This window comes from Asterias amurensis, chromosome 4 (genome assembly GCF_032118995.1).
Source record: "Asterias amurensis chromosome 4, ASM3211899v1".
Classification (NCBI taxonomy): domain Eukaryota; kingdom Metazoa; phylum Echinodermata; class Asteroidea; order Forcipulatida; family Asteriidae; genus Asterias; species Asterias amurensis.
In genome coordinates this window covers 26,692,439-26,712,443 of record NC_092651.1, presented here as the reverse complement: position 1 = coordinate 26,712,443, position 20,005 = coordinate 26,692,439, and the positions used below count along the sequence as shown (strand labels likewise).

Sequence of the window (20,005 nt, the reverse complement as noted above, 5' to 3'; positions counted from 1 at the left end):
AACCTACGTATATTTTTATACCAACGGCCGAACATTTCCCATTTAATTGTATGTACATCGTTTTCTTACTGTTCTTAAAGTCTGTACTTGAATTTTCACCTGTGAAATTAATGAATGAAGTGAATGAAACGGATGAAACGGATGTAACGGATGAAACGGATGAAACGGATGAAACGGATGAAACGGATGAAACGGATGAAACGGATGAAACGGATGAAACGGATGAAACGGATGAAACGGATGAAATGACATGCACTTAGCTTGTAACGTGTTCCGTCGACCAAGGGAATTTAATTTACTGCAAGGACGGTTTTTGCACGAGCGGACACAACTGCATATGCAAATGTGTCCGGTCGGACACAATTGTATTATGCAGCAACGTCCGGGCGGACACGATTGCATATGCAAAACCGTCCGGTGAGCATTATTGCATATGCAATAATGTCCTCCGGATAGTATTGCATGAAGGACATAATTGCATGCGACACCGGCGGCCGCGCCCGAGCCGTTCCAACCCGCCCCCCACCACCCGGGTACCCAACCCACCCGGAAAGTTTTGAAATGAACACCATGGATAAAAGGCTCTCGAATAAAAAAACATCTGCTATAATTTGAGTAAAACAAATAATTGTGAACGTCTTTCCCCCGGAATCATAAAAGAGGCTTTTGCTTCAGCCTGGTTTGGACTCACCACAGCATCCGTACCTCGGAATGTCACTTTAGTAGGATTTAAAACTTGTATTTGTTTGCGGTGGAAATATTATAACTAAAACCCCTTTTTTTACACTACAACGAGCAAAATCCCGTTCTCCTCTGCCTTTCCCTATGAAAGACGTTTTAACCCGGGGTTAACTTCAACCCTACCCATGAGCAAGGGATTAATTGTTTCCAGGGAAAATCTCGGGGAATTTGTTTGTCGTGTGAAAAGGTCGACCAAAAGTTCACGGGAATGTGAACAAGAGGTTAGCGGTAACACCGTGTGAATAAATCAATCACCCCACGAAGTTCCCAGATATGAGTTGGCCCAGCATTCCAATGGCACAATATTATTTCGGCTTGACAATGTCCTAGATCTATGTCAAATTCTAAACTGTTTTTGGCAAAACCAAAAAACGCATTTTTTTTTAGGCCTGTGCCAGTTGTTTGTATACACCCACCTGTCGAAGTGAACATTCTCGCGGGATATGTGACAGTTCTAAAAACCAAATTTTGAACACGTGCAAAGTAACACCTGGTTCCCAATCGTAAGCCCATTCATCGTATGCACAGTTCCTGGGTCAAGCACCATGCTATTTTTCCTGTGTAGGGCAGGCCGGCTGGAAAAACGGATAAGACAGCTGAAAGTATTTCTTGTGTCTCACTTTTGAAGGGCATTTTAAAACCAAACACAGCCAGCTTGCTCCGTGGTTTCTTGAAACAGGTAGGACACATTTGCTTGTTTTGTTTCTTACAAACTCTCTTGATTAAGGCCGAGTATTGCTTGACCATTATTCATACAATCTGTTAACTTAAAATTTAAGTTTTATAAGCCCACTGACCACTCGAGTTTCCATGACACACACTGAGTGACTGAGTGTCACTAACTCTTGACTGTCAAATTGACAGTACCAGCAGCTAGCGCCCAATTTCATATAGCTGCTAAGCACAACAATTATGACATTTTTTGCCTTGATAAAAACAGGATTACAAACCAAATTACCACTTGATTCCACGGTAAGCTAAAAACAGCTGAATACCAGTATAACAAGCAATATGCAACAAATGGAAATTTGGTTTGTAATCCTGTTTTTATCAAGAAATAAATTTCAAATTTTTGTGCTTAGAGTTAAATCCATCTTCCCATAGCTGTAACTATCGCCCTATGACAAATCACCTCTATTACGGCTATAAAAAAATAATTTCAGAGAAAAAAAGCAGTGTTAAAACTGGGGTTAAAATTCTGTGTCTGGCCACCACTTTATCTCCCTAAATTTTGAGGTCATATTATTTTAATAAATAATAATAATAATTAACCATTCTTATATTTTCACCTGTCCAGGAGGGTTGAAAGAATGTACAGGGGGGGGGGGTACACAATTAGGTAAGAATTTAGCAATTAGCTACCTATACCTCAAGAGGAACTCTTTTTTTTAAGAGAAATAATAAATCCCTAAGAAAGTAGTGGCCAGAGTGAGCGAACCATCCTTCGGATGGGACTTAAAGCTGTGTGTTGTTACAAAAACTATCAACATAGAAAAAAAAGGCCCCAGTACACACTTAGCGCAAAGAGAAGGGGATTGCCCCAATGTGTCTGACAGTGCGTTCATCTTCAATCATGAAGGCTAGCTGCACTAGTAATAAAGAAGAAGTCAGTAGCCTAGGCTTAAGCTCCTTTCGATAGCCACAACCGCTAGGCCTGAAGCCCGGTTCATACTTCCTGCGAATGCGAATGCGAAGCGAATTTGATGTGAATTTGTCTTCCCAACCCAAGTGAGTTGAGCAAAGTTGAACTACTGCGAATTATTTGTTACGAATTTGTGACATAAACATTCGTATCGCATTCGCATTCGCAGGAAGTATGAATCGAGCTTTACCCGGCCAACCTTTCTATATTTACACTGTTATCTTTGTCAACAGCTTGGAGCAGAATGTGTACCGTGAGGAGACCCGACTTGTCTTACAACGATCTCATCAGAACGGCCCTTCTCTCTAAACCCAACCACCAGGCAACTCTAGCTCAGATTTATGACTTCATTAAGATGACATTTCCCTTCTACAATGATCCTAAAGGATGTCGCTTCTGGAAGAACTCTGTTCGTCATAATCTATGCAGGAATTCGCTGTTTATGAGGGTAGAGAGCAAAGCTGTAGACAAAAAAGGTAATTTCAAAACAATGTTCAGGTAACAACCGTAAGAGAACTCACAAGACTTTTTAAAAACAATTTGGGGTCGAACATATCAAGTTTGATTAGAGCGGGAATGGAACCAACAACCTCTGGTTCAAAGTGTCAGTGCGCTACCTAAATATATTATGGTCCCATATCTAAACATGAACAATTCTTTGAGTTGCTCACCCTTGGTAGACTAGTTTTGTTTAAGATCCCACCACTAAATTTGGTCTAGCTACAAAACAGCACTTGTGTAAATTTGTCTTTGTTCCACCCAAAATTAAACTTGTTTATGCTTGCTCCCAAGGTGAACCATTGATCTGCCATTAGTAAACACCCACTTACTAAGTACTTCTGTTTCTTCTTCTTCTTCTCTCCAACTTTAGGTAGAACTGATGGACGAGGCCAGTCTTCGTGGCAGTTGTGTGATTCAAACACGAGTAACCCACAACCAAGGAAGAGAGATAGACCAGTACGAAAGAGAAAACCAAAAGCTAACAAAGTTCCAACAAGACCCTCATCGGTGGAGACGTCATCAGGAGATGTTTATAGCTCTCAGTATCCATGGCAACAAAGATCAGATACAAGTCATCCGGGACAGAATTCCAACGATTGCGCCCTTGATTTATCCACCAACCCCAGTCAGATGAGCCTTCTTGAACCGGACAGCCTCACCCACCACCAAGCGTTCCTCCAGCCCTGGTCAAACACCAACCACCTCACCCCATACTATTCCCACTTTGAGGCCCCTCATCCAGAAGAGCTGGCTAGCCACACCTCAGAGAAAGTAGTCAGTCCCCAATCGCTGTACCCACAAGTGTGGTTCCCTGAGCAAGACTACTTCACCAATAGGGGTGTTTGGGATCATTCGGTGTTTGGCGACTACAGAGATGTAACGGTGGATGCACTACGAGGAGCAAGCCCAGCCTTGCCTAGTCCAGTTCCCTCACACAATCCTCATCTACTTCAAAACCAACAGTGTATGTATGCAAACGGTATCTACTACTATCCACAGTTGTGCCCCAACCAACAAGTTTCCATGGCAACTTCATCTTAACTAAAATGATGACGTGCGATATAAGGGCAGTGTCCACGATGCAATTTACAGGCAACCAGTCCCAGGCAATCTCAAAAAAGAAAAGCCATTCACATTTCAATGGTCACCAATGTTCTTGTGGACCTGTAGCTATTACTGAGTTGGTTGCCTCAAATTGCCTTAAAAAGTTGCCTCGTATGACAAGGCCCTAAGATTCACAATCCCACATCTTTCACATCCCCAGTTGTTTGGATGTAATGAATGACTAGAGGAGATAAGTAACTTTTAAAAAACATGAGCAGTTTGTCATGGAGAAAATATAGCTTTAAAACTTTTTCTTTTTATAGAATTATTACTTTGGGCCACTATTTTTGTATAACTTATTAAATTATTTATTTACCAACAGCATTGTTCTATCGCTTGTCAAGATTTAAGGATTTAAATTAAAGGTATAAATTGAAGACCCCCCCCCCTCTTTTATTTGTAACATTGTATTATCAACAAACGCTCTTACACAGTGACACAATCATTTTATGTCAATTAAGAAGAGTTATGAGTTTTGGTTGTGGAAGGCATGGTATACTTTTGGTAATTACCAAAGACCAGTATACCCTTACTTAATTTATCCAATTTATCCAAACATATGCATAGAACAAGAAGCCTGCGGAAATTTGGGCTAAATTGGTCATCAAAGTTGCAAGAAAACAATGAAAGAAAAAAAAACTTGTTGCGTGTAAGTGTGTGATTTCCATATGGCTGTGGAGGCTCCAAGTCCGAGGCTTTTCGTTTCCGGATTAAAATGTTTCTTTCTCTAAAGCTCCATTATTTCAAAGGGGTTGTTTCCAACTATTTTGTATAATATCAACAGCTTTCCAGTGGCCTTTACCAAAGTTTGTCTGGTTATTAACTTCCTTGTGGAGTCAGTACCAAGAGTATAGCCTGCCTTTAAAGGCAGTGGACACTATTGGTAATTACTCAAAACAATTATTGGCATAAAAACCCTTTCTTGATTACGAGTAATGGGGATAGGTTGATGGTATAAAACATTGTGAGAGACGGCTCCCTCTGAAGTAACGTAGTTTTCGAGAAAGAAGTAATTTTCACGAATTTGATTTTGAGACCTCAAGTTTAGAATTTGAGGTCTCAAAACCAAGCATCAGAAAGCACACAACTTCGTATGACAAGGGTGTTTTTCTTTCATAATTATCTCGCAACTTCGACGACCGATTGAGCTCAGATTTTCACAGGTTTGTTATTTTATGCATATGTTGAGATACACCACTTGTGACGACTAGTCTTTGACAATTACCAATAGTGTCCACTGTCTTTAAATATGTTTATTATTCTTGAGTATCTATTCATGGTTTTGGTGTTTGTTGTATTTGTTCTATGCACTTACTATATATTATGATGTTTCCCAGTTGAGAGTATTAAAAGTATTTACTTTAAATATATGGTCTTTCAAGACGTTTATTTTGTTTGCATTCACACTCGAGTATACAAACCTGGTCAACTCCCCTAGGCCCAGTTTCATAAAGCCTGTAGGCACAAACACTTGCTTAGCAAAGACAATTATTGCTTAACAGATATAGCAGCCAAAATTACATTAAGTTTACATCGTTGTGACTGGTGCCACACTCGGACTTTGCTCAGCCAAGAAGTTTGCTTAGCGACTTTATAAAATTGGGCCCTAGTATTTTCCACGAGAAAAAAAAGGAAACCTGGTTATTGGAGGCAGTGGTGTTACTAGACACTTTCCTTGGGGTCCGGAGTAAGCATGAGGACAGACATAATTTATGTGGTTTTTTTTTGTTGGTTTTTTTTTGGGGGGGGGGGGTGGTGAATTGTGGTTCACATCGCAAACAACACAATTGTTACAGGTTTCCTCAGGCTTGCAAGCAACAGTAATTACTTCACTTATGGGGCTTTCTTGGTTTCATTAATACCAAAAATACAAATAGATAACAATAAAATCACCAAATGCAAAACATAACATATAAAACAATAGCATTGTTTTAATTCATACATTAACTCAAAAAATAGCTTTATTTAAACACTGACAACATGTTAACTTATAAATCTAAAGTTATACGAAAGATCATTGTTTTAATCCATTTGAAAATACAATAAAAGACAGCAATTATATGTTTGCTTTCTTGAAAAATACTGACATTTTTCATTAAGCTGTCATCAATACTGTTGAAAACACATAAACTTTGCTATTTAAGGCGTACCTCATAAGTGTTCCATTTTAGCATCACACTGAAAATACTATAAACACAAACGCATTTCTTCCATATAAAACCACTATCCTATCATTTTGTCTCAAAAAATCAAAATAATTTGCACTGGAAAAAAGTCAGTGTATGTAAACAGCTTTCAATAGCAATAAATAGCAGCAAACTAATAGTAATACTGATCAACCATGAGCAATGGATTTAATAAAAACCTAATTGTGCTAGTTACACAATTAATTTGGAAAATTTTAAACGCCAAAAAACGCCATTATTAGCGCAATAAGTTTTTTTTTGTAAAAAAATACACTTTGGCAAGTGCACTAGGTTTTCTTGTTCTTAAACATTGCCTTGTGAGTGTACCAATGGCGTGAGATGCTTTCTTGTTTGACCAAAACTACGGTTGGATATGTGCTTGTATCAAGCGTACCAAACAAGCCACCATGTTAAATTTGAATAATGTCTGGTGCACTGACTCGTCTGGTCACTCCTCAATGCTTAATTTGAACTCCCTCAGACAAACAATAGAGAGTTTCGTTTTCGACAGCTGATGGTTCTCAGATGGTTAGTAGTTGTCGGCCATACGTTGTTGATTTCAGCCCAACGCTGATTCATCCCAAATGCCGTCATAGAAATTGAGGGACAACCGTCCTCAAAGCCGACGCATGCCCAGATGACTCTAAACATGATCATTACCGTTGCAAAACCTTCCGTTGTCCAAAACGAAAGCTCTCTAATACTGTTTCTACATCACATGGTTTAGGGCAAGCTTTTGTGTAGAAACCTACAGGCCCTCATTTTCATAGAGCTGCTGAAGCAGACAATTTTACCTACAAATATTGTGCTTAGCAAAAATTAGCAGGATACCAGTCACTGAGTCACAAATAATAAAAATAATAATAATAAAAATAATAATAATAACGAGGTCTTATAGAGCGCACAAATCCACAAAAGTGCTCAGGGTGCTATTACAGAGAAAATTCAAACCAAAATAACAAAGAACAGATTAAATACAAAAGAATGGATCTATTGACATGAAATTGTACATGTAACATGGTATTTAGACTGGTTACCTTATACTGGTAAGAATAATTTTTTGTTGTGCTAAGCCACTTTTTGTGCTTGTGAAGACTGGGCATAGACAAGCTACCCACCCACATTCAAGCAGCTCCTTCATTGGACACTTTCAAATCTCAACTCAAAACCCAGCTGTTTTGTCAATCTGGTTAAAGTGCTTAGAAACAACCGTATTTAGCGCTCTATAAATGTTGTAATTATTATTATTAATTATTATTATTAGCAAAGACTGGTGTCCTTTGTGTCACACATTTGAAATTGTGTTCGGGTGTTTCCCATCTCCTATGTAACTACGTAAAACGTTTGTACTTAACCAAGTGACATAGCTGATTTAGTCTGAGGACTATCCAAATGAGCATTCACTTGAGGCTGTACAAGGCACTGTACCAGACATCACTCAAATTTAACTCGTAACTAGCTTATTATTATTTTTTTCTTTTCTTTTATGCAAGTCGTCAGACACACAAGGACTGAAGGCCACTTTAAGGTGTTGGCTACAATATATTTTTGTCAGGGGCCGTTGCCACCTACACCTGGGGCTGAAACAGGGTTACCCCCATTTACAGTCCATACAGATGTAGACTTGGGCATCATCCATCAGAAGCCGGCCGGGCTGGTAGAGCAGAATGCACTACCTCCCCATATTACGATCTTTCAGCGCACAATACTATCCTGACTGTTGTGACTAACCCTGTGTAAGCCAGTAGTGTTCAAGCAACTCTTGCTACATTGACACAATGGCTCTTTGTAAACCACACAATGTTTTCTCATGAAAATACAACATGGGCAACCAAACACAACACATAGACTTTCCCTATGGAACTTTCTACAGGGCAAAATTTATTCTTGTTCTGCAGTTTTAGTGGCCAACCAAAGACAATGCAGCTTGGAGGAAGTTCAAGTGCGAACGTTAGTCGACCCGTGATTAACCACTGACCAGCAGCATACATGAGCAGTGCCGCACTCACTCCACTTGTTTGAAAGTCTAGTAAGCCATAGGGAACACATTTTCGCTGTATTCTTCTGCGCTTTACACATGTTAGCATGAAACAGGCTATCAGGACCACAGAACAAACCATGGTCCTGAGGCTTTTTCCAAATGGTCGACCACAGTAGTCAACCAATGGTAAACCAGCCTCGGTTCGAGTCGAAATAGTCAAACCTTGGTGCACACTCGAACAGAAGCTAATGTAGGGGCCCAAGTATATAATATGACATCTGTGATGTTTCTTTTTAATACGTCAGTACAAGGCAGCCGCGATGAGGGCAAGAACTACCTGCAAAATGACCTACTTTTTCGCTTAAGCTTTCATTTGAAGTGGGCAGAATTTATAAATAAATCAATTTTATTGAATTTGGTTGTTAATTTACTGTTATTTGTCACAGAGGGTTCAAGAGTGGATTTAGACAAAAGTTTGTGGGGGCCAAATCTGTCAAAAATGGATCCATAAGACACAGTGGACACAGTACTAGGACATTATTAGGTTTGGGTTAATTTGTCTGTTTACACCCAAACCAAACAGTGCACTTCTATAGTGTCCGCCTTAACTCAAAAAGGCTAATGGCCCCAGTTGCCCCCAAATTTTCTACATTTCAAATTATGAATTAATGAGTTTCTAATAAAACAAATCAGCTTTCATAAATATACCTCTCTATATCAAAGTGCAAGAAAATTAAGAAGTAGTTTTTGGTCCCAAAAAGTAGGATACAATTGAAGCTAAAATCACAACACAAGCTGATTTTAACGATAATGCAAAATAGCAACCACATTGCTTGACAATTCAAACATGAAAGCGAAAAAAAAAAACAGGAGACAATTTGAATTAAAGACAATTTGAATGCATCTGAATATGAACAGGGCAACACACTGTTACTGCACCCATTAGTATTACCTAAAGACCACTCGTAGCTCAAAGCTAAAACCCAAGTTACCCATAAAGATAGCCTCTTTCGGGTGCTATTTACTGGCGTTGTGATACTACACTTGTGCATGAGGCCATTCTTATGGAAGATACAATGTAATACAAGATAGAGAACACTTTTTGATCAGACATGATGCATTAATACATCTCATTCAAAGTTCTACGTATAGGATAATGCCCGAGGTGCGCGCCATTTCTGGGGTACGAATGGCCCCGAGGGCAAAGCCTGAGGCCATTCGTAACCACGAATGGCGCGTTCACTTTGGGCATTATGCGACTTAACCCACACCCGTGACGTCATGCTATTGTTAAAATCGCTCCATTATTTTCCAAGAATGGCGCAATATTTTTTAATTTTAAGTCAATTGTTTGTATGTATTACGTAAGCTTTTTCACTCCAGTTATCACCACCGGTGGTCCGTGAACATGGTACATGTACCGAGACCAACATTTATGAAATTTGCTTGTTACTTTATGTGGCATCATGGATCGGGAGCAAGAGGTTAAAGAGAGTCAGTAAAAAGACAGTATGACCAAAGTAGCGCCCCCTTCCAACCCAGAAAACAAACCCAGGTCCCACTTTCATAAAGCTTGTAAGCACAAAAAAATAGCTAAGCACAGAAAAGTATTGCCCAACAGAAATAGGTTACCAGCCAAAATTACAATACATTTACGTTATTGTGACTGGTGCCCCAATAAATTTTTGCTTCGCAAAGACATTTTTTCAAGCACTATTTTCTGTTTTCAGCTTTACGGAATTGGGCCCAGATTGCAGCTTGGGACCTTGAAGACAATCAATGGAATTAATCAGTGACAAAATGACGAAGAATTCAAAGATCTTTCAAAACAAATTTGGTTTCATGGACGCAATGCTTCAAGGTAGGGTCAGCATTTTGGTTTTTTGTCAAAGTGATGCTGATGAAAAATTATCAAGAAAGATACAATAAAAGTCAACTGTAGCATTTCAGTTAAACACAGTGTCTGCTTGTTGAGAAAATATGAAGAAAAAAACCATCACATTATCAGGCATGTTTACTTTATTTTTGAAAGGGCAAGGGCACCAAGGCATTTTATTCTTGGTAAGGGCACTCTTTAAGGAATTTCTACTGGAGCATTTCAAGGGGCACCAAGGCAATGACCAGGGGGCATGGAGGCAATCGCCTACTTTAACTCCGTGTATCAAGTATCAAGCCTGCATCATTTTGATCAAGAACGTCGAGTCCAACCATGACTACTAGCAAGGTGGCAGCGGATAACAACGGCGAAAAACGATCACAACGTAAATTTAAATCACAAAAAGTCGCCTGAAGGGGTTCATTTAAGATTCACATCTGTCACAGGATGCTTAACTAACATCACCATCTTTATAAAAATATGGCTTTCAAACAAAAATTACACATTTTTTTAGGGGGATCATTACCAACGAATGACCCTACCTTAAAGACAAAATCTCTTTTGTTTTAAATGTCAGGTTTTAATTTAGGCACTCGCTGATTTGCATAGAAACCATTGGAAATGGATTAAAATTCAATATAAATGGAACAAATCGTCATCATTAATTTAAATAATTTAATTCTTCTACAGCTTTAAAATAAGCTTAGCAGATAAATTACAATGCACTTGATTGCTACAAATTTGTTATCTTTTGTTATGCCATGGTTTTAAAGGTTGATTTTGAATACATTTATAAAAATGGGTAAAGATTTTAAAAATTTATTCAAGAGCTGCAAAAAGTCTGACAATTTTTTCTTTCTTGCCAGATTGAAGAAAGACATTGCGATAAAATCATTAAGCATCAAGAATTTTGTTTTTCTAAAAATGCACAAAATGTCAAAAAAATTGGAGCAACAATCCCCCTTTTCCACCTCATTAAAAATAAAATAATAATTATCATTATTAATAGAATTAAAAAAAATGTTATTTTAATATTTTATACTTCAAATCGAGAGCTTTGAATAAATGGCGCCCTGGCTACAAAACAAATTTTTGAAACTTTGGAAAAGTAAGAGAGTTTTTTTTATATACGTATAAATATCAATTCTTTATTAAAAAAAAATATTTAAAAAAAAAACGCATGATGAATTTATTTAGCTAAAAGTCGCTGATCTATGTACAGAATTTGATTTGGGTGACGTTTGTTTACTTAAAGCGTTTCTTACATATTCCGTCTTCTGCTGGGTGGTGGTGTACTTATTCTGGACTTGGGATGTCTTCTCTGCACTCGCTAGAAGCTTTCTTAAGATGTCGCTGCTGTTGTTTACTGAGGAGTGAGAGTTCTCACCGTCTGTGCAGAAATCAAACATGGACAAGGTATTTTTTCAAATTGGATATAAACTAAGCTTTTACTTTTTTTTCTTTTCGGACTTCAGGTGTACCGTTGCCAAAATGCTGGACAGGCCTCAGTTTTATCAATATCGCAGTTAAAGTTGTAATTGAAAACGGAACTTGACTGATTTTCTAAAACGACTGGAGAAAAAATTTAGTAGAGCGGGACTAGAACTACTGGCCTCCAAATTAACGTACCGACGCTCTGCCAATTGAACTATCCAGCCCTTCCTTGGCGGTCTCCCTAAGTGTCAATATCTTTAATCGGGGCTGCCAGTCAGTAGCCATACAACCATTAGCTACCGTGTGGCCGGAGATCACACCCAAGTTTATGATAAAACCTGGGAAGTGGCAGCCTGGGAATCAACTGAAGAGTAGGTTTGCTAACAAAAATACCCAAGGACAAGCTCACCCTTAGTACTGGCCTGCTCAACGCATCTCTTGATCTCCTTCAACCTCTCAATCTCTTCCTGTATCTGGAGGTGTCTCTCTTTGGATGCTTGTAGACTGACCTCAAGGTCACTTGGTGACCTCTGGTGGAATGACCTCTTGTTTAATAGACCAGTTGGCTGCAAAAGCAGAACCAGACAGAAATTGTTACACACAGGATTCTAAACTTTACATGGTAGGAAGCAATTAGTTGGGTAGATGACAGCAATGTTAGCACGGCCAAATTTCATAGAGCTGCTTAAGCACAAAAAGTACTCAAGCACTACAAACTTCTGCTTACCAGAATAAGGTTACCAACCAAAACACAATCTGCAACTGGTATCTTGCTCATGTTTTGCTAAGTAAAAAATTATTCTCTGTTATAGATGTTATTTTTTGCACCTTGGATAAATAAGATATTTTGTTTGTTCACTCTTACATTGATGTGTATTAGGCATCGATGTGACCATTGGGCTAGCCCTATGGCTACAGGAAGTTCGAGGTTGAGCATGGTAAATTTCCATTCACGGGCACTTGTCTGACATCGGAGTGTTCTGAGCATGAGCACATCTCTGACAACGATGGATTTAACTAGTTAGTCATAGATAATTATCTATCTATCTATCTATCTAGTCTGCAGCCAAACATCAGAAATGACATCCGAGAGGGGTCTAGAGAGAAGCAAAGATGCTTTTACCTGTTTCCATCTTAAACTCCTTCTCTCCAGTGAATTCCTTAAGAATGGCGCTCGCCTCTGCAAGGCCATCGCACTGTCGCTATCACTACGATTAAGCTGTGATAAAAAAAGATGAACAACATTTAAGTTAAAAGCTAAGGTTTTTTTTCAGGTGGACACACAACTGTCTGAACTAATAAGGCAATAAGTTTTTACTGATTTATTTTGGTTTAAAAACACAAAATATGGTCGCTAGTATCAAAGGCAACACTAAAATGACAAGCTTACAATTAAAAGAATCAAGAATTACAAAAACAAACAAAATCTGGACCAGCCAGAAATAACAAATTAATCCAACACTACTTTAAAAAAATCATATTAACAAAGAAAAAGTCCTCATGAAGAATTACAAGAGATTCCTACGCATAAATGATATGACAAACAAAACAAACATTCATAAAAATTAGTGACATAGCTGGAGTTGATTAAGGCTGTGTTTGAATTGCTGGCCACGGCTATGACTAGATTTCTGCAACATTAGGCATTGAAGTGCAGTCAATTCTTAGCAACACGCTTGACAACAGTAGTAGCCAAAGCTGTAGTAACAATTTGGAATCGGCCAAAAATTAAAAGTTATTGCACACAGAGGCAACCTTTGTCAGATCCCCTGTAGCCAGTAATGAGTATTGCAGTGGAAGAAATGAAAGGGACCAGACTATATTTGTGCATCTCTCTCACTTTGGTTTGTATCGGTTTGATAAAGGAATAAACAGGCATAATATTTGTTCCTTTGAAAAAAAATATATATAATTTATCGCATGGCTGACCTAATTGACCACAAGGTGTAGGCTCTAATAGACTCTTCATGCCTTATTAAAGGCAGTGGACACTATTGGTAATTACTCAAAATAATTATAAGCATAACATTTTACTTGGTAACGAGTAATGGGGAGAGGTTGATAGTATAAAACATTGTGAGAAACGGCTCCTTCTGAAGTGATGTAGTTTTCGAGAAAGAAGTCATTTTCCACGAATTTGATTTCGAGACCTCAGATTTAGAATTTGAGGTCTCGAAATCAAGCATCTGAAAGCACACAACTTCGTGTGACAAGGGTGTTTTTTTCTTTCATTATTATCTCGCAACTTCGACGACCAATCAAGCTCAAATTTTCACAGGTCTGTTATTTTGAGCATTGGTTGAGATACACCAAGTGAGAAGACTGGTCCTTGACAATTACCAATACTGTCCAGTGTCTTTAATAACAATTTTTCAGGAAAAATCAGAAAAAAAGAATGAACACCATGCCTGCAAAGAAAGGCTTCCTCAACTCACCTTGCATGTATACTGTTTCTGCGGTGGTTGACCCGCGTTGAAGGTCTTCGACCTGGACAACGAGGGCGCCCTCCCAAGAAAGTTATTCCGCGCCTCTGCCCCTCGCAAGCTATTCCTCAACATCTCCATTCTTGCGTCGCGGTCGACAGGGTACTGACCGCCGAGTAGGGGACCACGGGGGGAGCTCGCTTGGGAAGAAGATGGGTAGGAGAAGGAGTGGTTGTGGCTGGAGTGATCGTCGTTGATGTTGACGGCGATTGTGGTGAGATTGCGATGACGGTTGATGAAGGAGTTGTCAAATGAAGAGGATCTAAATCTATTAACACAAAATAATAATAATAGTAACAATTTATATAGCGCCAAATCCATCAAAAACAATGCTCCATGGCGCTTACAGAGAAACATACATTATAACAATAAGTTCAAAATCAGCAAAAAATTACAAGATAAACATGACAAGCAATTATAGAAATAAACAATATGCAATGGAAAAATACAATAGAAACAAATTAAAATCACCAGAGACTTAAAAGTATTTGTTCTTCTACAACACAATACAATACAGTACAACACAATAAAAACATTTACAGAGCACACTTATTCATCAAAGATGGTTACACAACGCTGACCAGAGTCTAGAAGAAAAAAATAATACAGTGAAACATGAAATTATTGTTAAAATGGTATAAATGCAAAATCATAGTGAGTGGCGCGACATTTCAACCCTAGCAGAGTCTTTCTTGAAGGCGTTAAGCCTTTGAGAAAGATGATATCTAATAGCTTGAAATTTGCATCAGGGATATTAAGAATATTAATTTTAGTTTTACCCATACACACAGATGTGTGTTAGCACTGTATACTCAGTACTTTCCCGAACTACGAGAACAAAATCACAGATTATATCATTAAGACAAAACTCCAGAATTAGGTAGAGATTTATTTCATGTTAGATACTGACCTAGTGTCCGTTGCGTTTGTAGCACCATCTGTTGCTGGTGGTGGTGGCTCAATGGTCGAAGACGGTTTGTCACCGACGGATGCCCGTCGAACCCGAGAGGTAAATAACTCACCAGACTGTTTGAAAAGAAAAATTACAGAGTTGAAGAATTCAAAAATATATCTCAAATCAGTTTTATCACTTGGTGTGTCTCAACATATGCACAGAATAACAAACCTGTTAAAATTTGATCTCAATTGGGCGTCGAAGTTGCGAGATAATAATGAAAGTAAAAACACCCATGTCACACAAAGTTGTGTGCTTGCAGATGCTTGATTTCAAGACTGTAAAATCTAATTATGAGGTCTTGAAAAAAAAATTTTAGTGGAAAATTACTTCTTTTACCAAAACTACGTTACTTCAGAGCAAGCCGTCTCTAAAAACAAATGGCATAAACACCTTTTGGTTTAGAAGCCTATAGCATCTTTTGATAGTATAAAACACTTGGATGAGATTTTGAAAATATTAAAAAGACTGAAATTTGTTTATCAAACTTTTACTTCCCTTTACTATTTTCCCACTCTCTGGCCAAGCAAACTTGTCAAGCCATTTTACAAACTTAAAAATAATCTCTCTTTGGGATTTTACTACCGTACCCCTAATTTATTGTGACAAGGAAATTGTTTTTGACCCAGATAAAAGAAAAGATAAGACTTTCCCGCCGCTTCAAAATTCAATTTGCCAAAGTCAGAGATTTTAAAAAGGTCAGAACTGAAAACAAAAGACGGTTTTCCAAAGTCGGAATTCTGCCAAAAGGCGTAAGAATCCCATCCCTACTCTGGGACTGTTCTTCTGCGCTAGAGCGTGCCAAACCTTCTTAAGACCCATCCTTACCTGGTGGTTTGAATCGGAGGGTGTTGAAGCTGCATAGCGTTGAGCTTCCATTTGAAGGACTTTAAAGTTGACGATATTATGCCATTGGGATTTGGCTGAATGGCGAGGGTTGACGTTAGCTAAACTTATCCTTGTCCCTCCCTGTAGAAAGATGATCAACATTACATATTATCAAACCATTTTCTCAAAATTCCATACTAAACAATAACGAAACAAAACCTTTGACAAATTTCAAATACACTAAAACCCTGTTTTTTTAACATTCAGAATTAGCAGGCCATTTGAGTAATTTTTGCATTGATTGTAGCTGTATTGGTTTGCAGAAGAAGTAGACCTTATGCACTGATGTCATCACATCACCATCTTCTTTTTCTTCCTTTTGAGGGCAGCCTTCATGATTGAATATAAATGCACTGTCAGACACATCAGAAGAACCCCTTATCGTAGTGATAAGTGTACTGGGGTCTTTTGTGTGCATTTTTGTTTTTAAACAATACACAGGACCTATGGCTTTACGTCCCATCTGAACAAACAAAGCACTATGGTTAAGTGTCTTGCTTAAGAACAGAATATTTGCGCCATCTGGGTTTTTACCAATGTACTTTTGACAATGTATATATAATAATAATTTCTTGTTAAATATCCTTATTGTTAATTTCTACTTGATGTATTTTTTAATATATTTGATGTTAGCATGTGCAATTCAGGTTTTACCTGCGATACATGTTTGAATAAACCATTTTTGAATTGAATTGAATTGAAAAGAAGTGTCAAGACTGGGTCTCAACCCTCACTCTGCTGACCAGAAACACCAGAGCTTGAGTTCGAAGCTCTTAACCGCTCGGCCACAAAAAGGATTCAGTTTATGACAGTGGCTGTGGCTACCTGCAACAGTAGTCCAGTATCAATGTAAGAGTATTGCTAAAGAAACTGATGCAGTCAAAGCCACTTCTTTAGGCTAGGTTTGTATAGTTTGTATGTTTTGTAGTTTGAGTGTATTTGGCATCGGCTATGGCTAAGTGCTAGCTACAGCCATAGCCATTTGACTTACCACACACTCCTCCAACTGCATAGCACCTACACTCCACACATACAGCTGCAGGGTCTTGGTACCAATCTTATTCTCCATGATAGGTAAGCTGACTGTCTGACCTAGTACCCTTAGACTTGTGTCTTCAATGTTGTCTGTCTTGAAGCTGAGGTTGGCGTTGGGAGGGCACGGTAGAATGTCACCCTTAATGTAGCTAGAAGAAAAAACGTGAAATGTGAAGAGTGAATTATGCAAACAAATTAGGTCAATCACTTGCAATGAAAGAACACATAATTTGGGGGGCTAATCATCCTTACTCGCAGCTAAGAGCTGAATTGCGAAGAACGTGGCTACAATGTGTTTGAGAAGCTGGCATGCAAGGGTGCCTTTGGCAGCCAGCCACATCAACCCATTATGACCACGGAGCACAGCTAAGATCGAAAGTGTTTGATTTTTTTCCCAAAGGAAGGAAAACCGGATGGTCTGGAAAACCCTCGTGGCACAGCAGAGAACCAAGGCACAACTCAACTCGCATATGGCCCTGGCCGGGAATCGAACCAGGGTCACCTTGATGACAGGCGAGCGCCTAACGCACAAGCCAACCATGCCACCCTAACAAAAGGAGCAAAGTGTAAAAAATAGTACATTGCCATCGGCTGAAATAAACCATAAGTTTTATCACATGTTGTGGACTAGCAGTCGAGCAGTGGCTGGCCAAGCAGTTAAGAGCATTAGAATGAAGGTCTGGTGTTTCTGATCGGCAGAGTGTGAGTTTGAGTTCCAGTCATGACACTTGTATCCTTGAGCAAGATACTTTACCACAATTGCTTTGACCTTTGGATGGAACTTCCAGCCATCGGTCTCATGTGCTAGAATGGGTAGTGCATGTTAAAGTACCCAGAACACTCATCGTGGAAGAGTAGAGGTAAACCCGAGTGTTTCTGTTTTACATAGCAAGCACCGTTGTCTACAGGTTTCCTAAGGCATGCGAGTGATAAGGTTTACTTACGAGGTAACCTTAGTTTCATTACCAGCAATACCAGAAATATGTTATAATAATTAAGCAATCATGATTTTGTTTCTGCAACTCACTGCCAGTTAAAAAATTTAATTTTGTTAAAATACGATATCAAAAATTTACCAAAGCAAAAGTTTTGAACAAAATAATGCTTGTTGCAAATCTCATAAATGAATATATTCAACAATTAATTTAAGCACAAAGCAGCAAAATAAAGTTTTAAAAACTAAAAATATTTTATAAATCATCACTTCTCAATCTTGTGGCTCATTATTGACACATCCGGCAACTACTGTAACCGTAGATTCAGTGTAAAACATTAATCCAAAACATTAATTCGGAGGTTATTACTTCGAATACCCCTCCAGTTAATTTGTCTTCGTTCAAACCAGAACGATCAGTCTTAACAACTTACAATTTTGTGCACTCAGCCGGCAACAGAGCCCTGATGTGTCGAAGCTGCTCTAACGCTACTACAAGTACCCCCTCGTTTGACACATATTGGAGAGTGAGCTGTATTTGGGCACAGTTTAGACTCGGTAGGCCAACAAGGTAAGGGTCTTCATCTGCTTCTGTAGGTCTGGACGAAACAATAAGGTAAGGATTAGTATTAATTAGTATTGTAGTAACTTAGCTACAAGTGTGTTTAGTCGTAGAGCTGCACACTCCACTGGAGTTGAAATAGTTAGAGGAATAAAATAGTGAACGAAGGACAGGGTTTTTTTGATACCAGGTTTAATTTCATCTGAACTAGTCCAAATGGTACATGTCTACTCTTTGGATGTCTTGATTCTGGTTTGGGTTTTCTCAATGAATAGACACAATCAGCGACAGCAGTCACGTGTCTCACAGTGGGTAGGCCTATACAATGTAATCAAACCAGGTGCGGCTGTTTCCGATAGCTTCTGCTTAAGTCAGGAAGCAGCCAAGCCTTTCCATGAACACTGCCTAGCTGCTTGCCTGCTTGGTTTACATTGTATGTATCCACTATGACTCACTTCACACCAGTCCCCGATTGTTTCTATTGACCCATTTCACCTGACGTCATCATAAGAATAATCTTGGATGCGCCATTTTGGTGGTCAATGTCAACGTGTGTTATTCAGTGAAGTGCGCATTTTTAGGTGACGCAGCATTTACACGTAAGCCTATTGACCACCAACATGGTGAGCGTGGCATCAGTCGCCGCGTGTGACGCGCGTGCAAGGGGTCAATTCCTTAAGAAAACCCACTCCAGAATCCAATAGGAACAGAGTAGAGATGTCCAGTGGCAGTTATCTAACCTCTTAATAGACGCTTCATAAACTCCGCTGTCTCCTGTCATGGATTCATCTGAAACTGCTGCAGTAACACTCCTAGCAGCCGCTGCGGACTGACTCTCAAGACGCCGTAAGTCAACACCTTAAATAAATAAACAAGAATGTAAGACTTGGGTAAAAACCAATTAATATTCTTTATCCCCGATGTTAATTTAACATCTCTTATTATCATTGCGGTAACCGCTGCCAAAACATAGGATTCGAACTGCCTCTAGCTACCTGGCAACCTTGGTAGTCTAGTTGGTAAGACACTGCTCTAGAATTGCAAGGGTCGTGGGTTCGAATCCCACCCATGCCTGTGATATTTTTTCATAGGAATCGGGAAAGTACTGAGTATACAGTGCTAACACACATCGGTGTATGGGTAAAAACCAATTAATATTCTTTATCCCCGATGCAAATTTAACATTTCTTAATCTAAGACTTAATTAATGGTTACCGTGGCCCAATGGGTAGACTGTAAGACTTGCAACCACATGGTTGTGGGTTCGGAGATAAGGCCTTAGGGCCTTGTCACAAGAGGCAAATTTTGTAGGCAACTTGGATGCACTGAACTGCAGTGCATTGCTACAAGACCACTGTGGTGGAACATGAGTACGTTTTCAAACAATGTCTTACGATTCCCCAGAAAAGTATGTGAACATTGATTGATTAGATTCTCTTCTTGATTAGGCTTTCCCATCTTATCAAAATCCTAACAATTTTGTGTGGAGTGGCATAGGAGCAGAGGGTATGGGCTAATTGATGCCATGTGCTGGCAAATATTCCTAGACTGTAAGTTTGTTTTTATAAACCTTGTTAGTGCTTTGCTTTCTAAAACACTAAAATATTCCCAGACAACTTGGGAAGGAATCGAACTCACAACATTCCAACATTCTCAATAGGTTGGCTTGACTGCTTGGGTACT

The 20,005-nt window shown here is 38.9% G+C and overlaps 2 protein-coding genes and 1 non-coding gene across 4 annotated transcripts in view; 2 read left to right on the top strand and 1 right to left on the bottom strand.

Moving 5' to 3' along the window:
- The first annotated feature begins 1,029 nt into the window (after positions 1–1,029).
- LOC139936175 (uncharacterized) lies at positions 1,030–5,326 on the top strand. Its single transcript, XM_071930938.1, has 3 exons — positions 1,030–1,420; positions 2,617–2,859; positions 3,255–5,326. The coding sequence occupies exons 2-3, from the start codon at positions 2,628–2,630 to the stop codon at positions 3,923–3,925; spliced, it is 903 nt and encodes a 300-aa protein (XP_071787039.1). The 5' UTR covers positions 1,030–1,420; positions 2,617–2,627; the 3' UTR covers positions 3,926–5,326.
- Positions 5,327–5,935: 609 nt separating this feature from the next.
- Positions 5,936–20,005, bottom strand: part of LOC139935927 (protein KIBRA-like) — a 36,430-nt gene continuing 22,360 nt past the window's right edge. For both annotated transcript variants that reach the window (XM_071930565.1, XM_071930566.1), the window contains exons 14-22: positions 19,063–19,180; positions 18,195–18,359; positions 16,783–16,975; positions 15,732–15,872; positions 14,859–14,974; positions 13,901–14,216; positions 12,589–12,684; positions 11,875–12,031; positions 5,936–11,421 (exon numbers count right to left, since the gene is read on the bottom strand). In XM_071930565.1, coding sequence (XP_071786666.1) covers positions 11,225–11,421; positions 11,875–12,031; positions 12,589–12,684; positions 13,901–14,216; positions 14,859–14,974; positions 15,732–15,872; positions 16,783–16,975; positions 18,195–18,359; positions 19,063–19,180 — 1,499 coding nt within the window. In that variant the 3' untranslated portion in view covers positions 5,936–11,224. The remainder of the gene's footprint in view (positions 11,422–11,874; positions 12,032–12,588; positions 12,685–13,900; positions 14,217–14,858; positions 14,975–15,731; positions 15,873–16,782; positions 16,976–18,194; positions 18,360–19,062; positions 19,181–20,005) is intronic.
- Trnas-aga (transfer RNA serine (anticodon AGA)) lies at positions 19,320–19,396 on the top strand. The gene has a single exon. It is a non-coding gene; the product is annotated as a tRNA-Ser (tRNA).

Coding starts and splice junctions, on each gene's coding strand:
- LOC139936175 (XM_071930938.1), top strand. CDS start 2,628: ATGTGTACCGTGAGGAGACCCGACTTGTCTTACAACGATCTCATCAGA. Junction 2,860..3,254: donor CAAAGCTGTAGACAAAAAAG/GTAATTTCAAAA, acceptor CTCCAACTTTAG/GTAGAACTGATGGACGAGGC.